This window comes from Onychostoma macrolepis, chromosome 12 (assembly GCF_012432095.1).
Source record: "Onychostoma macrolepis isolate SWU-2019 chromosome 12, ASM1243209v1, whole genome shotgun sequence".
NCBI lineage: Eukaryota > Metazoa > Chordata > Actinopteri > Cypriniformes > Cyprinidae > Onychostoma > Onychostoma macrolepis.
The window spans coordinates 23,847,719-23,868,996 of NC_081166.1; the positions used below are offsets into that span (position 1 = coordinate 23,847,719).

The 21,278-nt window shown below is 37.0% G+C and overlaps 2 protein-coding genes across 4 annotated transcripts; both read left to right on the top strand.

The window, feature by feature from the left end:
- The first annotated feature begins 908 nt into the window (after positions 1 to 908).
- Positions 909 to 6,846, top strand: atxn7l3b (ataxin 7 like 3b). Of its 3 annotated transcripts, none has more exons than XM_058793608.1 (8): positions 909 to 1,187; positions 1,839 to 1,959; positions 2,215 to 2,347; positions 3,961 to 4,132; positions 4,317 to 4,414; positions 4,553 to 4,575; positions 4,909 to 4,958; positions 6,015 to 6,846. In XM_058793608.1, the coding sequence occupies exons 2-8, from the start codon at positions 1,909 to 1,911 to the stop codon at positions 6,112 to 6,114; spliced, it is 627 nt and encodes a 208-aa protein (XP_058649591.1). In that variant the 5' UTR covers positions 909 to 1,187; positions 1,839 to 1,908; the 3' UTR covers positions 6,115 to 6,846. The 3 variants fall into 3 exon arrangements, with proteins under 3 accessions (XP_058649591.1, XP_058649592.1, XP_058649593.1); XM_058793609.1 differs by having other exon boundaries at positions 4,909 to 4,954; XM_058793610.1 differs by having other exon boundaries at positions 4,909 to 4,954; positions 6,595 to 6,846.
- A 1,710-nt stretch (positions 6,847 to 8,556) lies between these two features.
- Positions 8,557 to 20,435, top strand: smarcd2 (SWI/SNF related, matrix associated, actin dependent regulator of chromatin, subfamily d, member 2). The gene is made up of 13 exons (XM_058793606.1): positions 8,557 to 9,119; positions 10,403 to 10,605; positions 12,247 to 12,289; positions 12,370 to 12,492; positions 12,834 to 12,953; positions 13,608 to 13,703; positions 13,921 to 14,022; positions 14,498 to 14,659; positions 17,220 to 17,317; positions 18,011 to 18,146; positions 18,251 to 18,373; positions 18,462 to 18,563; positions 18,831 to 20,435. The coding sequence occupies exons 1-13, from the start codon at positions 8,952 to 8,954 to the stop codon at positions 18,882 to 18,884; spliced, it is 1,530 nt and encodes a 509-aa protein (XP_058649589.1). The 5' UTR covers positions 8,557 to 8,951; the 3' UTR covers positions 18,885 to 20,435.
- Positions 20,436 to 21,278: the final 843 nt, after the last annotated feature.

A 21,278-nucleotide genomic window follows, 5' to 3' on the forward strand; every position in this document is an offset into this window, starting at 1 on the left:
GCTAACAAACCAATACATTTTTACTGTAATAAAATAAAAATGAAACTGCTCTTTTCGAATGGATTAGGCCTTTAACGATGTCTTTATAAATGTTTTGAAGTGTTCAGTTTGGTGGAATGGCCTTTCAATAGAGGGGAAGAAATCTCTCAGGTTTTTTCATTTGTGTTTTTCAAAGATAAATTCAAGTCTGTTGTAGGTGGTTTTCAAACCCTGCTAAAAAAAAAAAAAAACAATAGAAGCCCAATAGAAACCATCAGAGAAATTCCAATGGTTTCCATTAAAATACCATTATAAACCATTAGCATTTTCCTTTTTGTAGTGTGTTTTGGGCATTTTTCCAATAGGATTTAACATCCCACCAATAGAATCCATCACATACCAGTAGACACCATTATAGTTTCCATTAAAACCAATACAATTCCCATTAAAACCATTACATGTTCTATTGTATTTTGGGCAGGGTTCTATGAGGATGAGTAGGCTACTGAAGAGAAGATTTTAATTTTGCGGTCCACTAGCCTCTAATCTAATCAAATCTCTTTAATTTCATGAAATTTTTTTTTACAGATTTAGACTAAGATTTATAATGTGCTCCCCTAATTTTTCAGATCGTTCTATCGCTTATTGACTACAAAGTAACAGTTAAAGTTTTATTTGTACATAGAATTTGTACAAATTTAAAAAGAATTCAATATTATCATGTGTATTATTGTCTTATAGTGAATAAAATAGCACATTTTGTGCAAACTACAAATCAGACCTAACATACCTTGAACTCCGCTTAGTGAAACTAGTTTTTTTTTTTTTTTTTCGCTTAGTGAAACTTGAATCAGTTGATTTCCATTTTCCTCCTTTCAGACCTGGCTAGGCGATTCAGCGGCGAGGCGTTCGGAATAAGTTGAACGGGGATCGATTGGTCAGGTCTGAGTAAAGGGAAATGGAAGTCTGCAGACGGGGATAAGAGATTGAAATCCGAATGTGGAACTTTGTTTTTGTCTATGAGGAAATACTTTTAGGGAAATGTCTCTTCGGACCTTTTGTGTGTGTTACCTTTCATGCGCAAACCATTAACTGGACAAAGAACTAGTAGATTCCCATCAGGTTTGTTTATTGATTTGATCAGATGAGCAGCCTCAGTCAGTGCAGTGAACAGACCGACAACAGCAACAGCCTCCATTCCAGAGCTGGTGAGTGACAGTAATGTCCATATAATGCAGATAAACGATATAGATCACATCAAAGCATGTGTTGGGATTTTCACGGTCGTTTTTTAAGTACAAATTCTTACGACTCGAATTCAAGTCAGTATTGTTAAATCCACTAGACGCAAACCTTACCTTGTGAATGTTCTCATAATGATACAGTTTTTGCATCAATCATGTTTAATCAACATATCTTGTCTTTTATTATCTTATGCCATTAAAGCGTTTTAGCTTATGTGTTTAAGCTACTGAACGGAACCTGATATTTCAGTCTGTAGGCGAGCGAGACGGGATGTAACGTTACATGTTATTGTGATCAGTCGATTTGTTTGATTAAAATATATGTTGTTTCATACAGTTATTAATATGCAACAACCTTTATCATTGCGAGTGTGTTATTCAAGGCAATGCAACGACGTATCATTGGTTCTTCTAGCAGTTGCTCTTTACAGTAGCGTGTATCGTTAATACAGTCGATTATTCATAATATCACAAGCAAATGCAGAACTACATGGTCAGGACTTTCGTTTTGTGTGACGAATTTTTAAAGGCAGACGGAATGAATCCCATATTGCTGTCTCATGCCCTGCCTGTGTCTGTATTTGTCTTCCTTTGTTTGGGTTGTTGTTGTTTCAGCCTCTCCTCAGCCCATGACTGCTGCACTACAGCATGTAGACAGCAGTGCTTTCTCCTGGAGCTTTTGCAAATGAAAATGGAGGACGTGTCTCTGTCCAGTATGGACAACAGTAAGATGGAGGTGAGTGGGTACGCCTTTGTTTTCCATATGTTATATTCTGCATAATTAGATCTGTGTTGAATAAACAAACACATGTGGGTGTTTCACCTCTGCGTCTTGAAGCCTGTCTCGTGGTATACATTTTACACACATTTCATTGGTTTTTCCAAATGATGTGTCTAGTGAGCGCGTTGCGTATGTGATGTGTATCCCTCTGAAGGTTACAGTGTGTTTCAAGCGTGTTAATACATGCGTGTGTTGTGCCTTCTTCCACAGGGCTTTGCTCAAGAGATCCTGTCTGACCTGGTGGAGGACGCCTGTTTGGGTCTTTGTTTTGAAGTTCACAGGGCTGTCAAACAGGGATACTTTTTTCTGGATGATACAGACCAGGAGAGTATGAAGGACTTTGGTGAGAGTTTCACATGTTTCTTAAATACGACATTGAATTTGCATTCTGGGACTTAACGCACGTTCACACAAAGAATCATAACTATAACAATAGCTATTAGCGTTCACACAAAGACACAATAATATTCCATCAATTATAAGCACTTTGCTTGAGCTCTTTAAAGCACGATGGATTCTGTCGATTTTTTTTATCCTTCATCAGCTGGAAAAAAAAAATAGTTTTGAAAGTCATTTCAACGATAGCGTTCCTCTGTAATGTTATCATTAGGTTTGTAGTGTGAACCTTGCTATTCTTTAAAATTTATAATGGTTTTTAAAACTTTATCTTTATCATCCAGTCTTGTTTTGTAATGTAAATTATTTTCCTGGCCATTTTGAAAAGTTCACAAACTTTCTCTGATATGACTAGAGTTAGATGTAAATTTTTATAATGACTTTACAGCATTATAACTTTAAGGGGTGATCACAACAAAATTGTGCAGGTAAAAATGTCCTTTGTTTAGTGTCATTGGTTTAGGGGTGTATGAATCACAGCTCACACAGAGGTCACTTTCAAACAAAGCAGCTTTCAGTTGCTCAAGGCAGCAAATTTAAATCATTTTCCCTATGAAATCTGCGCCCTCATGTGAAATTCCTGATTGTGTGGATTCCAATTGACAAAAACTGGATTTCACCCTCAAAAATCATCATTTTATTTTGAGCCCATTACTACTGTCTTCTGTGAACCACAAAAAAACTTGATTGATTTTTTTGAAGAATGATTGAAATTTTGAGGAATGTTCACACTGCTCTTTTCCATCAAATGAGTGAATTGAATCTGCGCTGGCAGGGTGCTTTTACATTTGCTGTTGTGCATCCAGGTTGGTTTGGATGAAGTGAACACTTTTGTTTTCCGAACTCTGATGCACACCTGCAAGCAGAGAGAATATATATCTCATTACACCTTCATACAAAAATAAACTCCTGTGTTCTTTAAAACATTTATAGTACATAGACACAAGTGCTGTTATGTATCTGTGAACAAAACCAAAGGTTTAAAAAATAAAAGTATACAAGGCGAGCAGTTCTCCAGTGTTGTTGTTACCTCGCAACAGGGGTAAGCAAATGCCACTTTAATGGCGCAAAAGGACTGTTGTTCGAAATCAGAAATACAATGTGAACACAATCCAGCAGGGTCAGGGAGACTTCAAGAAATCAAACCAAATGTAAAAGCACCCTCAAGCTCTAAAAAATTATGAAAAACCATAAAGCAATCTTCATGACATTTGCATTATAATCCAAGATGTCTGAAGTCATACAACCAAAGTCCTTTTTAAGGAAAATTAGTTCACTTGGTAGCCATATTTGTAAAGGCAGCTATTTTGGGTCTGCAAGACCAGCTTCTGTCTACTTGAATGGAGAAATTCTCAAATCTCAAAAACTGCTTGCCAAACTCACATTTAAATGGCATATTGATATTTGATTGAAATTGTGTTAAAAGGCATATATTTCAGATATTAGTTTAGCCAATGTGTATGTGCAAGTACTTTCTCCTGTTCATTGGAATATGAGGGAACTATCTTGGTATATGGAGCTTTTTGGAAGAAGCCACCTTTAACCCACTGTCATTTGTAGAAATCGTGGACCAGCCTGGAGTAGACATTTTTGGGCAAGTGTACAACCAGTGGAAAAACAAAGAGTGTGTGTGTCCCAACTGCAGCCGGAGCATCGCTGCCTCGCGATTTGCTCCTCACCTGGAGAAATGCCTCGGCATGGGCCGCAACAGCAGTCGCATTGCCAACCGCAGGTATTCTGACTGAACATTCCCAAAAGAAAAATGTAATATAGATGTCACGTGAACTCGAGGCAAACGTTCATGAAGGGTTGGTGCTTGTCTGCATGTCTGGAATCCATTTTTGATAATGCTAGTCATGTGACTGCAATTTTGGAGCATGTGATGGTAATGCGTGTGTATATAAATGTATATTTAGAATTGCGAGTGGCAACAACACAAACAAATCAGAAAGCGATCAAGAGGACAATGATGATGTCAATGACAATGACTGGTCTTATGGCGCAGAAAAGAAAGGTGAGTCTGTTATATATCACCTTCTTTGCAATATTCTAGATTTAATCGCTAAATCACTCAAGGGATTTCACTGCATAACTATTTATGAATGTATGCGTGTTGTTGTATTATTTTAACATTTAATATTTTGCTTTCTAGCCAAGAAGAGAAAGTCAGATAAGGTATTTTTACATTCTTTGAAACAACCTGTACACTTGGTAAGTTTGTTTTAATGTTACAAATGTTCTGTTTGCTCTTAGATGGCCTCTCAGTATTTGTAGCCACAGGATCTGGTGCAAATTAGATGTAGAATTAGTTTATTAAAGGATGTAGAATTCTTATCCACAATTCCTGTCAACAAGAATGCTTTGGCTACTAGCTGTTAAATTAGCTCTGTAAAAAGTGCTGGACTGTAGCATATTGTACCTGCCTTTTCCATTACTGTGTCTTTTTTATTGGTTTTGTTTGCATATCCTGGCTGCAGGCTAATGTTTGATTGTTATTTTTATGCGCAGAATCCAAATTCACCAAGAAGATCCAAATCCATGAAACACAAAAATGGTAGGTATGTGCTTTCTTTCTTGTGTGAAATCTGCAATATTATATTCAAGTTTAAGGGCCCCGATATACTCACGGCGAGGTTCTTTTTCATTCTTCGCATAGAGGTTAAAAGCGGTGATTGAGCATCTGATCATAATGACAAGAATGTTTGCACAAGCTCAGTCTCTCCACTCAAACTTCATTCAAGTCAAATTTATTATATAGCACTTTATACAATAGATTAAAGGAATAATTCACCCAAAAATGAAAATTTTCTGAAAATGTATCAACCCTCAGGCCATTATATAGATGAGTTTGTCTGGAACACATTTGGAGAAATTTAGCATTACATCAATGGGTCCTCTCTAGTGAATGGGTGCCGTCAAAATGTGAGTCCAAGCAACTGATAGAAACATCACAACAATCAACAAGAAATCCACATGACTCCAGTCCATCAGTTAACATCTAGTGAAGCGAAAAGCTTGGTGTTTGTAAGAAACAAATTCATCATTAAGGCATTTTTAACATCAAACTTTTGCTTTATCTATAATATTGCTTTCTCCAGATAAAAAAAAATTTGTGTGAATCAAAAGAGAAATATGCACATTTGCAGCTGAAAACAGTTCTGAACAAAAATATCAATAGGTTTAGATTTGAGAGGACAACTGGGGATGGACTTTTTCACTGGAAGAAGAATTTTCTTTGGTGAACTATTCCAAGGTCTCAAAAAAGTGCAAAATGTTTTCGTGTATTAACCCTTCCTCAGTGCCATTTTGGGTGAAAACCTTTGCACTTTTTTGCGAATAATAAATGATATAAGCCTGTTGGGATCTATTTGGATGGGTGCAGATCTTTTTCGTCTTTATACCTTTTGTATTTTTTGGATCTATGCGTCTTATGTTATTACTGGCCTACTGGACTTTAGGACGAGTGTTTGGCGCTACGACCTTTTCTATTTGGTGAACTATTCCAAAAAATCGAGCAGCTTTACTGTGTCAGTGTTGTTTACAATTTCTTCAATTTCTGCTATAAAGCAGCTCTCCAGTGTGTTCATGTATTTACTCACTTCTAACCTCGACAGACTGAAGAGAAGAAACGAACTGGAGAAAATTTCCACGTCAAAGAAGGCGGAGCCGCAGAGTGCACCTACTCATTATGTAATCGTCATGGACCAATGGTAGTTCGAAGGCGTTTACCAGCCAGAGCAAACTTTTCCAGAAAGTTGGCTTTGGCAAGTCAACTGATTTTGTTCGAAATGACATCACAACAGTGCGTTCTTCAATTTCGCTTGAAGTATACGGGGCCTTTAGCGGCCATTCACACAGAGCGTGTTTTTGCATTGAAAAACGTGACGTGGGGAATAGGAAGAAATGCAAAGACACTTTCCTCTAGCTCAATTATCGAATATCTATCTAGTGCATGTTTACAAAAGGAAAACGATGGAAATGCAGTGCAGTGGAATGCAAAAACACAATCCGTGTGAACGGCCCCTTAAGTTGCATTCAGCAAGTTCGAGGTCCATTTTAAATGCTTTACATGCCAGTTAAAAATATTGTAAGTGATAATGTATGCTAACAGTCAACCGTTGTTGAGAATTTTAAAGTTATTGACAATAATTTAAAACATTTTAATTAACCGTCTGGTGAATGGTTTTCTTGAAGCTTTGCTGGGTCCTCCGTCTCGTGTGGAGAATCAGGACAGTTTGTGCGTGTTTCTAAGAGAGGAGACACTCTCTCAATAACACTGGGTATGAGGAGTCACTCACTACCCACAGTGCCACACAGTTCACTTTATCACAGGATTGTGTGATCTGAATTATGCTGATCAGTGGAGGAGATGTGGACTAATTCTTCTGTCATTCAGTTTACATGATTTTTTTTTTTCCATTTTCATCTTCAGAATTTTTTGCACAATCTCTCATATCCTGCTCATGCAGCTTTGATGGCTGGTCTCTCAAAAACGACACATCTAGAATAGAGGAACTTGCACGATTCTCTCAGGGAGGAAGTTAGAACTCATCATATCGGCAGTTGAGCTCTCCCATCACTAAGGTGCAGGATTCTTTCTAGATGAAATTGAAATGAAATTCTCATTCTGGGAGGATTTTACAGCAGTTAATGATGAAATCGTTAAAGATTTAATAGCAAAAAGTCCAGATCATAAATCAGTGTGAACAGTTTCCCATCAGGTAATTACTTTACAGTTTCTTACATTGTTTTGGAGAATCATGATCCAGTAGAGTATTTTCTTTTCTCTGTAGTTCAATAGCCAAAGTGTGGTACAGTTGTACTGTATTATGTCACTAGTTCTATAGCACATTATCATACTACATTTTTTTAATTATTATTTTCAGTAGTAAGTTATTGGTTACAAAGAGAGGAAAGACAGTTTGGCATAGATCTCCAAAAATAATTAAGGCTTGAGAATATCTTTATCATTGTAATTTTTTTTTCTTTTCTCAATTTTTTATGTATTAGATGTTTACAGTGTAAGGTGTCCTGTGCGGTCTCACTTTGTGACTGTGTATATATATATTTGACTAGGTGAAAGATGCTGCTATCCTGACCGTGAGCCATACGCTTATGGGCATGTCATCAATGTAATAAAAGATCAGAACTCTGAACATGCTTCATGTGTGTGCTGCAAATATTTATTTCAGAAATTAGGGTGTTGTAAAGGCAAAAATAAAGTTCCAGTCAATGCTTGAGGCTTTGGCTTCTTTTGGAACTATTTTTGTTGGCAGACAAGAAATATACAATTCACTGGCCAATTTTTGTCAGTTCTGTTTCTCAGAATTGGTTGTATGAGCTACCATTCCAAGACTCCTGATAATTAATACAAGAAGGGCAATTGTAGGAAAAATGCTATATGTCCAACAATGGCAACATTGCAGATGTTGAACATCCGTAATTCATAACTACTACTCGTATGCATGTGTGTTTATCAGCCACTAAAGTCTTTATGAAATGTAGTACCTAACTCGGTCTGTGATTTCAAACGCAGTGTGAAACTTTTCACTGTTCAAAGGAACACTTATATTTGGAAAAACATCGCTTTTGACTAAATCGAGTAGTACGGATACCCTTAGGAAAAATGTGTTGGTTTGTTTTTCTGGTCCCAAAATATAAAATAATCACTGCAAGTGAGGAAAACTTAATTTCTTAAAAAATAATAAATTATATTTCTTGACAATAATTGTTGTTAATTAAATACTTGATCCATGTGGGAATATTTTTGATGATTTTTTGAGTAACATTAGAGTAGGCTAAGTACAGACTGAAATAAATGGTAGAACACTTATGTTTATTTAACCACGTTTTGCCATTTTTTTTCATGTAATTTATTTCTGCATAATTTTGCTTACAGTAAAGCCATAAAGAAAGAAGAACAGTAAACGCACAAGAACAAAAATGTTTTGTAAAATAATTAATTGAAACCTGTTGCCAGGATTTTATTTTAAAATAAGCACACATTTACACTTGTTCAAATCCTTAACATGTCGGTTCTCTAATTAAATTAAATATAATTACTTGGCACTGAGGCAGGCCAGATTAAAAATGTAACCTTGTCAACAAATTGAGCAACATGAAGAATTGAGGGTATGAGCTGCACTTCCATATTCAAAACAAAAGGTCTTCTTTGTACATCAAATTAAACCGTTTGCGAGTGTAGTTACAATACATAAACTGTCGCCTGTTTAGAGGATTTGAGGGAAAGTTATTTGGCAACCCAGAGGGAGGAGATCTGAGAAGCCACACACACTGATAACTGTAGACATTGGTCAGGCTCTTAAAATGTTGTTGAGAGGCAACCATTAAGATAAATGGGGGTTTGACATGCTTTAAGAGGAAGAGATGACACACTCAACGGACATCGATCGACACTTGGCGACAGAAGAATATATAACATTAGATATTTGAACGCGATGCGGAAACGCGGAACTTTAACATTTTTTTGAGTGACTCAGTAACGATTTTGGATTTGTTTCTTAATTATTAGCGGGGGGAAATAATATAAAATGGCTTCTAGATCGGGTTTATCAGGTTTCCCCGTCAACTCCAGTACCCCAATAAACCCCAGCATGAACCCAATGAACCCGGGTCACAGCAGCGCCATGAGAATGTCAGCAATGCCGCAGAATTCACCCTTCAGAGGGATGGGCAGTACCCCAAACCAGTACCTCCAAGTAAGTGACGAAACCACTCTTTATTTGTTCTTTGAAGCGTTTAACATCACGCCATAGCTTCAGTTTTCACTTCTGCCCTAATATAGGAAGTGTCATAGCAACAATGACGATGTAATACCACATTTATGATAATAAACACTGTCAGAAAATACAAGGATGCTTCTTTACAGAAATAAAAAGACTGAAATTTTGAATTAATTATTTTTAAGAGCACTGTATAGTGAGGCCCTCGAAGAACAAACATCTACTTCCGCGTTTGAGTCCTACCATGAACACAACGCGCGTGCTTTAACGTTACTTTGAATATGTTACCTGCAAACAGTCGGGTCAGCAATTAACAAAAAGTACCGTGGTAATGCTATTCCATTTTTTAATATACAATGGTGGTGATACGATTATCTTTGGACTGGACATATAAGTTACCATTGTAATACCAAGGTGTTCGAACATAAATCATAGTAATAGTATTTACCACGCAGTTGCCGTGTACATCTGAGTATCATTACCTAATTATCCCATGAACTTATAAAGTTAAAAACCATCTGATATCATCACTTTACCATGGTACCGCCAAGGTATTTTGGTAACACTTTACTATAAGTTCCTATTACTTGGCTACAACAAAAAAGTCAACAAAAGAGCAATGCATTTCTTACAGTATTAATCCTTGTTAACATTTGTAAATTATATAGAAACTCTATTCATGTTAGCACAGGTTTTACAGATACAATATTTTATTTTAATAATGTATAAGAGGCCTAGTTCACCCAAACATTAAAATTTTGTCATCTTTTTTTTTTTTTTTTTTCTTGTTCCAAACCTGTATGAGTTTCTTTTTTCTGTTGAACGCAAAAGATATTTTGAAGAATGATGGTAATCAAACAGGTGACGGTAGCTACTGATTTCCATAGTATTTTTTTTTAAATCAGTGGCTACCGTCAGCATTCTTCAGAATGTCTTTTTTTTGTGCTCAACAGAAGAAACAACTTGAGGGTGAGTAAATGATGACAGAATTTTCATTTTTTTAGGTAAACTATCCCTTCAGTAAATGATGAAATTAACATTTAACTAAGATTAATAAGTGCTTTGGAAATATTTTTTTATAGTTAGTTCTTGTTAACTAATGTTACCGAATGTTAAAAATGGAACATTGCAAAGTTATACCATATTTTTGTTGAAGTCCTACTTAAATTTTTCAATTTGTCATACTTTACCTATAATAACAGTCTGCTATTTGTTAGTGTCACAATAATAATACTCAGATACTACAATCGTACCCACAGCGCCCGAGTATGTCACCGAGCCGAGGAATGCCGATGGGGGTCATGGGGTCAATGGGTTCACCTCTACCCGGTCCGTCTTATAGCGGAGCCATGCCCATGCGACCTGGGATGCCTCAAGCCGTGATGGACCCCACCCGGAAGAGACTCCTTCAGCAGCAGCAGCAACAGCAGCAGCCCGGGGGTCTTATGGGTCCGAGAAGGGGGTTAGTACATTTAGTATCAATATTTGTGCATGTATGGCCACAAATTTAAAGTTACAGTGACATTCATATCACGTCAAAGTTCCCATTGAAATCTGGGTTATGAGGCCTTATAAAAAAAGGAAGGTTTTAGTTTTGGAGCCCTAAGTAAAGTTTGTATTATATGATGTTAATAATATGGCATAAAATGGTCTGGTTCTACTATAGAGCAGGATGTCAGGTATGATGTCAAATCTAAGAAAAGCATAAGAAGCATATGATTCTGCTTACATGACAGTAAGTGTCCAATACTGAACCCAAAAAGTGTTATCTGCCAGCGGGTAGGCGTTTGTCTCTGGAAACCAAAGACTTCTTTGTCCTTCTATCTGAGAGACTCATTTGTTTCATTTTGCCAGCGTAGCTGTGAATTTAAAAAATGGTTTAAAGATGTCTCATGATATTAGCAAAAAGACTAAGCCACAGGGCAGATTAATTTGATATTATTGATCTTTGCTGAGGCATTTTGAACACCCCAAAATCGAAATTTATTAGTTGTTCACCCTCAAGATGTTCCAAACCCTTATTACTTTATTTATTCTGTCAGATATAAAAGAAAATGTTTTGAGAAATGTCCCAGTGTGGTCACCAAAACTGTTTGGTTACCCATATTCTTCAGAATATCGTCTTTTGTGTTCTCCAGAAATAGTCATAAAGGTTTGAAAAGATAAGAAGGTGAGGAAACGATGACAGAATATTTATTTCTGGGTAAATTATCTCTTTGACCATAAATATTAAATTTGGGCATTTGTGATACACACATGAACACTTTACACCTCAAATTAGTATCTAGTTGAGGAGAGATGTGCTATTATTGATCCAAGCAATTAGATGATTTTTGGTTTCGAAGGATAAAACAAGTGAAAATTCCACAGAAATAAGGACAAAGCAGACCAATCCAGTCACTTTAATAAGAATCCATGCGATCAGGAGTTTCACACAAGGCCAAAGAAGTTCCCCACCAGATTTTGCTCATGTTCAAGTTGGTCTCGCAGAACCTCTGTATTGTAACAGAAAAATACTTGTTTTGAAAGTAACATATGTGAAAAGTGACATGCATCACTACTGTTTTGACAATAGGCAATAGACCTTTTTTGTCGACTGAAATCTTGCTAATGCAACCACACCTTTACAATTATGGGGGGGACCTGAGGCAAAATCTTGTTTTATTTTAAAAGATAAGGCTCCTTATGAATTGTGTGAATCAATTGTTTTCCTTTTTAATGTACTTTAATGGGTTATAAGCAGGCCCAAATGGAATTGGTGATTTTTTTTTTCTTCTTCTCTGGTTTAAACAGTAAAACTCTCTTATTTATTGCTAAAAAAAACATTACTTATTTAGACAGAAATATTTAATAAAATATTTCTGCTAAGTTCAAATAATTGAGCATTTGAGCTCAATCAGAACTTAAGGAAAGATGCAGAATTTCCAACTTTTTAAATGTTTATTAAAAATAATAATTGCTTCATTGTAAAACTTGAGGACAAAGTGATATTTATGTGGCATACACTTCAATACTCTAAATTGTGCACACTGTGATTGAAATAATGTTTTAAAATATGTTCGTGTTGAGTCATGTTTCGTACACATCTGCTCTACATTTTCAGGGTGAAGAGGCGTAAGATGGCTGACAAAGTCCTCCCACAAAGGGTGAGTTTAACCAGAATAGTATAAGTCTGTTTTTTGTGATGCTGAAGTACATAGTTTATCAAGATTTTGGTGCTTTTCAGATCAGGGATCTGGTCCCAGAGTCTCAGGCTTATATGGACCTTCTGGCTTTTGAGCGAAAGCTGGACCAGACCATTGCTCGCAAACGAATGGAGATACAGGAGGCCATCAAAAAACCCATCACGGTATATGCAGTGTAGTAATTCAGAAATTAATTATTAGTTCAGCTATGTTATAGTTAACACCCCTCCAAAAAAAATTCACTCAATTCATTTACTCAAACTCATATTTGTCTGTAATTCATTCTTCGGTGGAACACAAAGATATTTTAAAGAATGTTGGTAACTAAACCATATTTTTATGACCAATGACTTGGAGTAACATAGGTTGAGTAGATGATGATAGAATGTCTTTTACTACTCACGTTTTTATAGGAAAAGTAAAAAATCTATTTATTATTTCAGTACATAGATTTATTATTTATTATGTACTTATTACCCCAATGCTCTTTGTTCTACTCTTCCAGCAAAAACGCAAATTGAGGATCTATATTTCTAACACCTACACGCCTGGCAAGCCAGAAGGGGAGGAGGCTGAAAAAGTGGCATCCTGGGAACTTCGAGTGGAAGGCAAACTCCTGGAGGATGTATGTAATGAGTTTGATTATGTGTTTGCTTATTTGCATGTGTGGGGAAACAAGGTGAGGGTCACACAGTAAAGAACTCCATTTACAGTGTTTCACAGCTAGTAACAGCTTTAGATAAAGCTGACTGTGTCGCCCCTGTGCTTAATGCTTTTTATTTGGCAGTCTTGAGTCTCTTGGTCTTTTGGCCAGCTTAACTGCACTGGCTCATGTCCTCAGCTCACTCCTTCAAACCAGATGTGCTCTAAGTTGTTCCATGTTCCCAAACTCTGAGGAAAAGGAATTGAAACTTTGGCCCATTTCGTGAAATTAGTCCAAAAATGTCTAAGTGTATATTTGCCAGCTGAAGACCTCTGGCTGTGCTGCTGCCACATGAAAAGAGGAAATGATTCTTTCTTTTTCTTCACTTTCTTCTGCCTCAGTGGTCATAAGTTGAGTGGTACTGCAAAGGGAGGGACAGGCAAGGCATTGCGCAAGCACGTACTGGTGCAATAGCTGTTTGTGACTAAGTGTGTGCTGCTTCTAAAATAACTCCCAGTGCGGTCAGCTCCTAACAATGCAGTTTCAATCAACGGCATGAACGCATTGAAAAAAGATCTTGTGTTCTCTCTCCCCTTTTCCCTACTTATTTATCTTTATCTTTGTCTTTATCCTTAGCCTGGGAAACAGAAACGAAAGTTTTCATCCTTCTTTAAAAGTCTGGTTATTGAACTGGACAAAGAACTTTATGGCCCAGACAACCACTTGGTGGAGGTATGATATTATAGAGTTGTATGTTCATATTTTATATATTACAAGTCTGAATTAATATGTCCCACAATATGAGTAAATCTACTTAAATCCTCATGATCATGATGACCTCATCAAACACAACATGAAAATTCTGGCATCATTTACTCATCGTCATGTACTGTCTTACAGCAAATTCAGCCATTACATCTGTAGTCATATCTTTTTCTGTATGTCTTAGTGGCACAGAATGCCTACAACTCAGGAGACAGACGGATTTCAGGTGAAGAGACCAGGGGATGTGAATGTGAAATGTACTCTCCTTCTCATGCTAGACCACCAGGTATATCATACACACACACACACACACACACACACACACACATATATAAAGGGTATTTATCAGGCTTGCGGCTAAAGATGCATTACATTAAATGTATTACATTTAGATCTGCTCAGGTTGCATCCAAGATTTCTTTTTACATGTTGTTGTTTTTTTAAGCATAATTTTGAGCATTAGAACACAGTTAAAAATATGAATGCAATGGCAAATCAGAGCTATGTAGATTAGTCACCAGGGATTGAATAAATGTAAATTTTAACAGCTAGACAACAAACTTTATTTTAAAAAAAATTTAATTTTATAAAAGTTACTTTTGCAGACATGGACTAAAAGCTAAAAAACTAATGGGGTCTTTAAAAGAAAATCAGACTTCAGTTTGATCCATTTCCTAAGTTTGTTTGTTACAAAGTGTATAGTCGCATCTCTTTAATGACATGATGAACTATCATCTTACTTCTCCTTCTACTTGACTTAGCCTCCGCAGTATAAGCTGGATCCACGCCTGGCACGACTGTTGGGCGTACACACTCAGACCAGAGCCAGTATCATGCAGGCCTTGTGGCTCTACATCAAAAACAACAAGCTGCAAGACTGCCATGAGAAGGAGTACATTAACTGCAACCGATACTTCAGACAGGTACCCAAAATGTTTAGCCCTCTTAGCAAGAAATTACATTTAGCTTCTTCTTACAATTCAAAAGTTCTTGACCAAACCCAAAACTAGGGTTCGGCGATGTCAACAAAATTGGTATCAGACAATGTCTACAGTGAAACATTACGATGGACGATGACATCGTGGAGGTGGGGGGGTGGGGTTGTGCTCCTGAAGTGTGAATCCGTATTCCGGAAAACAAATAAGGATTGCTAACGGTTGCCTGTAAAATAAAACCTAAAATTTTACAGTACATAAAATTTACCTTGCCACATAAACAGAGTAAGGAGAGATGACTGAGGACGATGGCGAATGATTTGCAAATCCTGAGCACCACTGAAAAACATATAATCTTGTAAAATGTGTGGTAAGTACTACCACTCCGTAGTAGGCTATACACAGAGCATTTGCGATTGCAAATCTTGAAAGTAAAAGTGAAACTAAAAGGCGATCGTGCATTCAAAAGCAGTTTCAATGCCAGGCATAATAGCGTCTCCCTGATGCCTGCAATTTCTATACGGTTTAATTATCCAATGATAAAACTGCGAGAGAAAGCATTGAAATACATATTTTCCTCCCGTCTCGTATTTATTCCCTTTAAAGGGATAGTTCACCCAAAAATGAAAATTTGATGTTTATCTGCTTATCCCCAGGGCATCCAAGATGTAGGTGACTTTGTTTCTTCATTAGGACACAAACAAAGTTTTTTTTAACTCAAACCGTTGCAGTCTGTCAGTCCTGTAATGCAAGTCAATGGGCACACAATCTTTGAGAGTAAAAAAAAACACATACAGACAAATCCAAATGAAACCCTGCGGCTCGTGACATTGATGTCCTAAGACACGAAACGATCGGTTTGTGCGAGAAACTGAACAGTGTTTCAGTAACACTATGTCCAACTGCCCTGAGCGCGTGCACGGCATCCGGGGCGTGACGTCTGAATGTGCTCTGGCGTAGTTTACGCAAGCAAAAAATTCCACGTTGTCTGATGATACATCAAAATCGTCTTCCATTGTGATGACCTGTACTTCTAAATATCTTTAGATCTTCACAGTGGCAGGGAACACTTCCACAATCTCTGTGCACTGTGTAAACAATGAGTGACGTATACGTGCGACAGATCGCTTCCGGTGCTTGCGTAAACTACACCAGAGCACATACAGACGTCACGCACCAGATGCCGTGCACGCGCTCAGGGCAGTTGGACATAGTGGTGTATTGGAGATAAAAAATTATAAAAATACTGTTCAGTTTCTCGCACAAACTGATCGTTTCGTGTCTTAGGACATCAATGTATCGTCACGAGCCGCAGGGTTTAATTTGGATTTGTCTGTGCATGTTTGTTTTACTCTCAAAGATTGTGTGCCCATTGACTTGCATTATAGGACTGACAGACTGCAACGGTTTGAGTTAAAACTTGTTTGTGTTCTACTGAAGGAAACAAAGTCACCTACATCTTGGATACCCTGGGGGTAAGCAGATAAACATCAAATTTTCATTTTTGGGTGAACTATCCCTTTAAGGGTTCCGTAGTACACGTCATTTTCTTTCTGAACACGGTATTGGGATGCGGGGGGGAGGGATCACGATGCCGGCTCAGCATTGTGATGTCTATCAGCCATTGGCGATGGTCGATGGCATTGTCTATCGGCCCAGCCCTACCCAAAACACTAAAGCTCAGTTTAAAACTCATGAGAAAAGAAAAGCACTGCTGAAACCTTATATCTAAGCTTTTCATTTGGCACTGTCTGACACAACATGCTTTCACTTGCCTCTAAGCCGTTGGTATTACTGGCACAGCTGTGCACTGGTTCACATTGTACCTAAGTGATAGATAGCAATTTGTCTTTTTCCAGAAGTAGAAACTGCCCACTTCTCTTTGTAGTCTATATGCTTCCACTTAATCAGAATTCCTTGAAACCAAGTAATCAGATTACATGTATTCACTTTCCCCTGTTACTCTGACACTCAAATCTGCATTAGCTCCTGTGTTACCAACTCCTAACTCAGAATCCTGTCCATCTTTAGAAACAATGGTAATTTCATCTAGGAAATGGAACTTTTTAATTAGCAACTTATTGAAACACCTTGCTTAGTGCCTGTAGTTTTCTCATTGTCTTCAGAATCACGTACCAGATTGGCTATGCCCACTGTAGAATAGGTCATTCCAGGATGACACACGAGTTTTTAATACTAGCAGTAGGTCCTCCAACATGTTCTCTCTGCCAAAACCCTTTATCTCTGAAGCATGTTTTATTAGCGTGTGCTGGTTTTAAACCTGTGAGAGAACTTTTTTTTTATTGTTTTAGCGAAAATAAATTTGAAAAATCTAATATAATTTGTTATAAAAAAAGAATTTCTCCATGAAAATAGCCACAGAATCTGGCATGGCGTTAAACACACATAAACAACCAAACAAACTTCAGAATCAGGTTTAGTACTTGGTGTGAGATAATTATTGCATGCCTTATTTAAAGGGATAGGTGGTTATACTCAGTGGTTATACTGAGTCATGAAACTGAACCGAACTGCTGTAATCCTGCAGATTTTTGGCTGCCCCAGGATGAGATTTTCAGATATACCGATGAAACTTGCCAGCCTCCTTCAGCACCCTGACCCCATCGTCATCAATCATATCATCAGGTATGTGTTTGTGGTTCCTGTTCTCTTTTGTTACTCAACAGTTACTTTCCATGCTGTTTTGAAGCTACAGGTCCAATGTTCAGTAACACTAATGTTTCTGAATATAGTTTGCACCTATATATGAATTTCTTAGCAAAAGTAAAATTGTATCTATTTTAAATGGGTGAATTTACCTGAATTGGGAGGGAAAAGCAACTTGTGTCCAGCATACATGTGAACTCCTGTTAGAAAACTTTGTAAGAAATACTATTGAAAAAATTGAGTTACTGAGTTAAAGAGAAAACTTGTTTCCACAGACTGCACCCGAGCTGTAATACACACATAAATGATACACACATATTTCCACCAAATACAAATATACAGAGTCCGTGCACATGATATACACATCCTGCAGCAAATATGCGTCAGCAGTCCTACATGTATATTACCCAGGAGGTAGTAGCACCAACAAAACAATATAACTTTTAAATTACACACTCCCCGGTTTCTGTGAATTTAACATTCTAATAGCAGAGGGTACAAAACTTTTCAGTATACAACTGTCATATAATTCTCATACCTTCATCTCATAGTTTTAAAGACTATTCTATAATCGAAAATGTGTAAAATTGTAAAGTATAGATTTGTAGAATGACAATGATTTGTCTGAATGTTGTTTTTTGTGTCTGCTTTATTGCTGTATCATTTTGTCAGTGTGGATCCCAATGATCAGAAGAAGACTGCATGCTTTGATATTGATGTTGAGGTGGACGACCCTCTGAAGGCTCAGATGACCAGCTTCCTGTCATCCACAACTAATCAACAGGAGATCACTGCCCTGGAAATGAAGGTGTGTGTGCAAGGACATAAAAGACACCTCATGTAAATTATTTTCCACCCAATCTGAAGTTACTTGCATATAGTTTTTAACCAAACATTTTCATTCTCCATAAGATCCATGAGACTATTGAATCCATCAACCAGTTGAAAACCCAGAGAGACTTCATGCTCAGCTTCAGTAACAACCCACAGGATTTCATCCAGGACTGGCTCAAGTCTCAGAGCCGAGACCTCAAAGTACTTTCAATTTCTCTCATTGGATTTCCTTCAGGCTTCTTTTATTTGCCATCCGCCATTCATGGATGTTTTGTCTTGGTTTATGCAGTTAATGACAGACACTGTGGGAAATCCAGAGCAAGAGAGAAGAACCGAGTTTTACCACTCACCCTGGGTCAAAGAAGCTGTTGGACGCTATACATTTTCAAAGGTGAGCAGTGAGCAATTGCTATTTCCTTCCATTACAAGACACATCAGTGGTTGGTTGCATAACCTGCTTAGACTAATCTTAAAAAGTTAGTTGTCAAATTTTTTTTCTTCAAGACTGGTCATAATTTTAAGTCAGTTAAAAATCGGTAGATTGGTCCAATTTGACTGATTACCCCTTGGTTAACTGCTAGTTACACAGTCTTAATATAGTTTCTATGTTTATGCAACTGCTATAGTATCTATAATAGTGCAATGTTTTGATTTTCAGGTCCAGCAGAGGAGACAGGAATTGGAACAGGTACTGGGAATCCGACTCACTTAAGAGGATTCAGACTTCAAATCCACAGTCACCCGAGGAATTGGCTCAGCAAATACAGATGTGAATGAAGCTTTCTGTTTGAAAACCAGTGGAGGAACTTCATGTAGAAGTTTGGGTGCTGGCATTGTTTAGTATATTGCTTATCAGTTTTAGCACTTGTGCTATTACACATCTGGCCATATAAATTTCAAATGGTTTTACAGTAACTGGAACTTCAGTACGTATCTTTCTTTTTGCATTCATTTTCTGATTTTCTCTTATATATTCTGAAAATGAGGCATCCAGTTCATGATTCAGTTTGTTGACATACTCATCTTTGCTATTATTACATCTTTTTTGTATATTTTACAGTAAGATATACAGTACTGTAGCTTGTTGGCTAAAACCCCTGTAGGTAACTGATGCAACAGTTTCTTTTTGTTCATAAATTTGTGTTTATAGTAGGAATTGCCAAATTCAATCAATTGCCATTTAATTTTTGAAAGGTTTCTGACTGCAAAGGCTATTTTTACAATTGAATTGCAGTTTTTGAGTTAAGATGCAGTTACTTATAATTAAGTAGACTAGTAATGAAAATGCAGTGTTTTTCTTCAATTTTCAATATTGTGGAGTTTTCCATTTGGTCTCTCAGGAAAATATGTGCTGCACTGCATTCAAGAGCCATGTTTTTGTGTTTCCACCCCAGCGGGAAATCCAGCACATTTGGTTGTCCAGCTGTTTTAGTTCAGTGTACCAGACTTTCTGTCTTCATCTTGTTGGTGTGTTTACAGATTTTTTTTTTTTTAGCATTGAAAGTCCGCTGAAGTGGCAGAGACCATACAGCAGTGACCGAATTTGTGAAAGCTATACACACTTCATTTGTGCAAACCATCAACATATTCTTATTTTTCCAAGTATTCAAGCCATATTTTTTACTTTCTAATAAGTAGTTCAGATCAGTGTATACTTCTACATTCCAAACAGCTGATGGAAAATTTCTGTTTAAGTTGGATTTAATATGTGGTCATTCATATTGGCGGAGTCATTTGTGTTTTTAAGTATCGATGACAGCAAGTTAAATTTTCCATTAAGGAATATAGCAGGTTCAAGTTAAGCCCTATAATTTGTGACATGCTGCTGATAACCACAGAAAATACTTTCAACTTTCAGTTCATACAGTGGTCAAAAACAAAATGTGTTGATATTTATGTGCTTAAAATGAAATTCTAACTTTTAAATGCATTTCTAAGTAATGGGTTGAAACAATTTTGTGTTAATCGACAGCACGTCACAGATGTTGTCCATAGAGCTGAACTCTGAATTTTCCTCATTTTGTTCATAGCTGAATTACTCCGTATTAATGCTGATCTGAAATGCAACAAGCTATTGTTCCTTTGATTTACTTGTGAATGGATTGAGCTTTTTTGTGTAAATGCATTTAAGTTCTTACAACTTAAGTTCTGTTTTATATTTTTGTATCAATCAAGTGCTTATCTTTTGTACTTCTTTTTTTTTTTTTTTTTACTGGAAAATCAAAGTATTTTAAACAATAAAGTTTCCATAAAGGGGAATTCACATGTGAACGTATTTTTGATCATAACATATTTTTTATTATATTTAATGTTCTGAAAGACTGTTAACTTCAAGGAATTTGAAATGTTATCATCAGATAAAATATTGAATTCAAAAGTAAGAAAGCCATGTGTGTTTCTGTCTACTAGAAGGTAGACCGTTTGCTAGATAAAGCCAAACGCTGATCATGTTGATGCATGTAGTGTCTGGTTAATCTGGTAATACCTGTCTCCATTAATACCTCACCTGTTCTACAGACTTGGAGTGGTGCATTTTAGAACTGTTTTGTTGGGGACTCTCAGTTACATCTTGTAACACAAGACGAATGTGGGAGACTTGAGATGGCTAAACTGAAAAAAAATAAGTTTGAACAGTCATTGTTGGTCTGTTTGTTAAAGCTATTACAATGTAAACTGTATAATTGTGGTTTAAGTCTTTCCTCATACTATGGCAAGCTGTTTTAACATTTAATCCTTAAAATGTACTAGTATCTATTTTCATGCTATTGGTGCTTATTTTTTTAAATACTGCTGCCGCGTTCTATTTATGACATATTGACACAAATTTCAGATGATTTTCAATGGTCACTTTGTGCAGTGTAGACAGACTTTAGCTGTTGCGTTGCGGTGCGGCCCGGTGTCCGGTGTACACACAGTGTAAGCCTTCTTTTGTTCCACAGACGTTATCCTCTTTTGTTTTTTTATCCGCCATCTCTATCTTTCTGTCATCGCACGGCTCGGCTAATGTCCATCATGTGCATTGAGCGCTCTCTCCTCGCATCATGAGTAGACACGCCCCTTACTGCTGATTGGCTACAAGTTTGTTTTGGTACTGGCCCGACTCAGT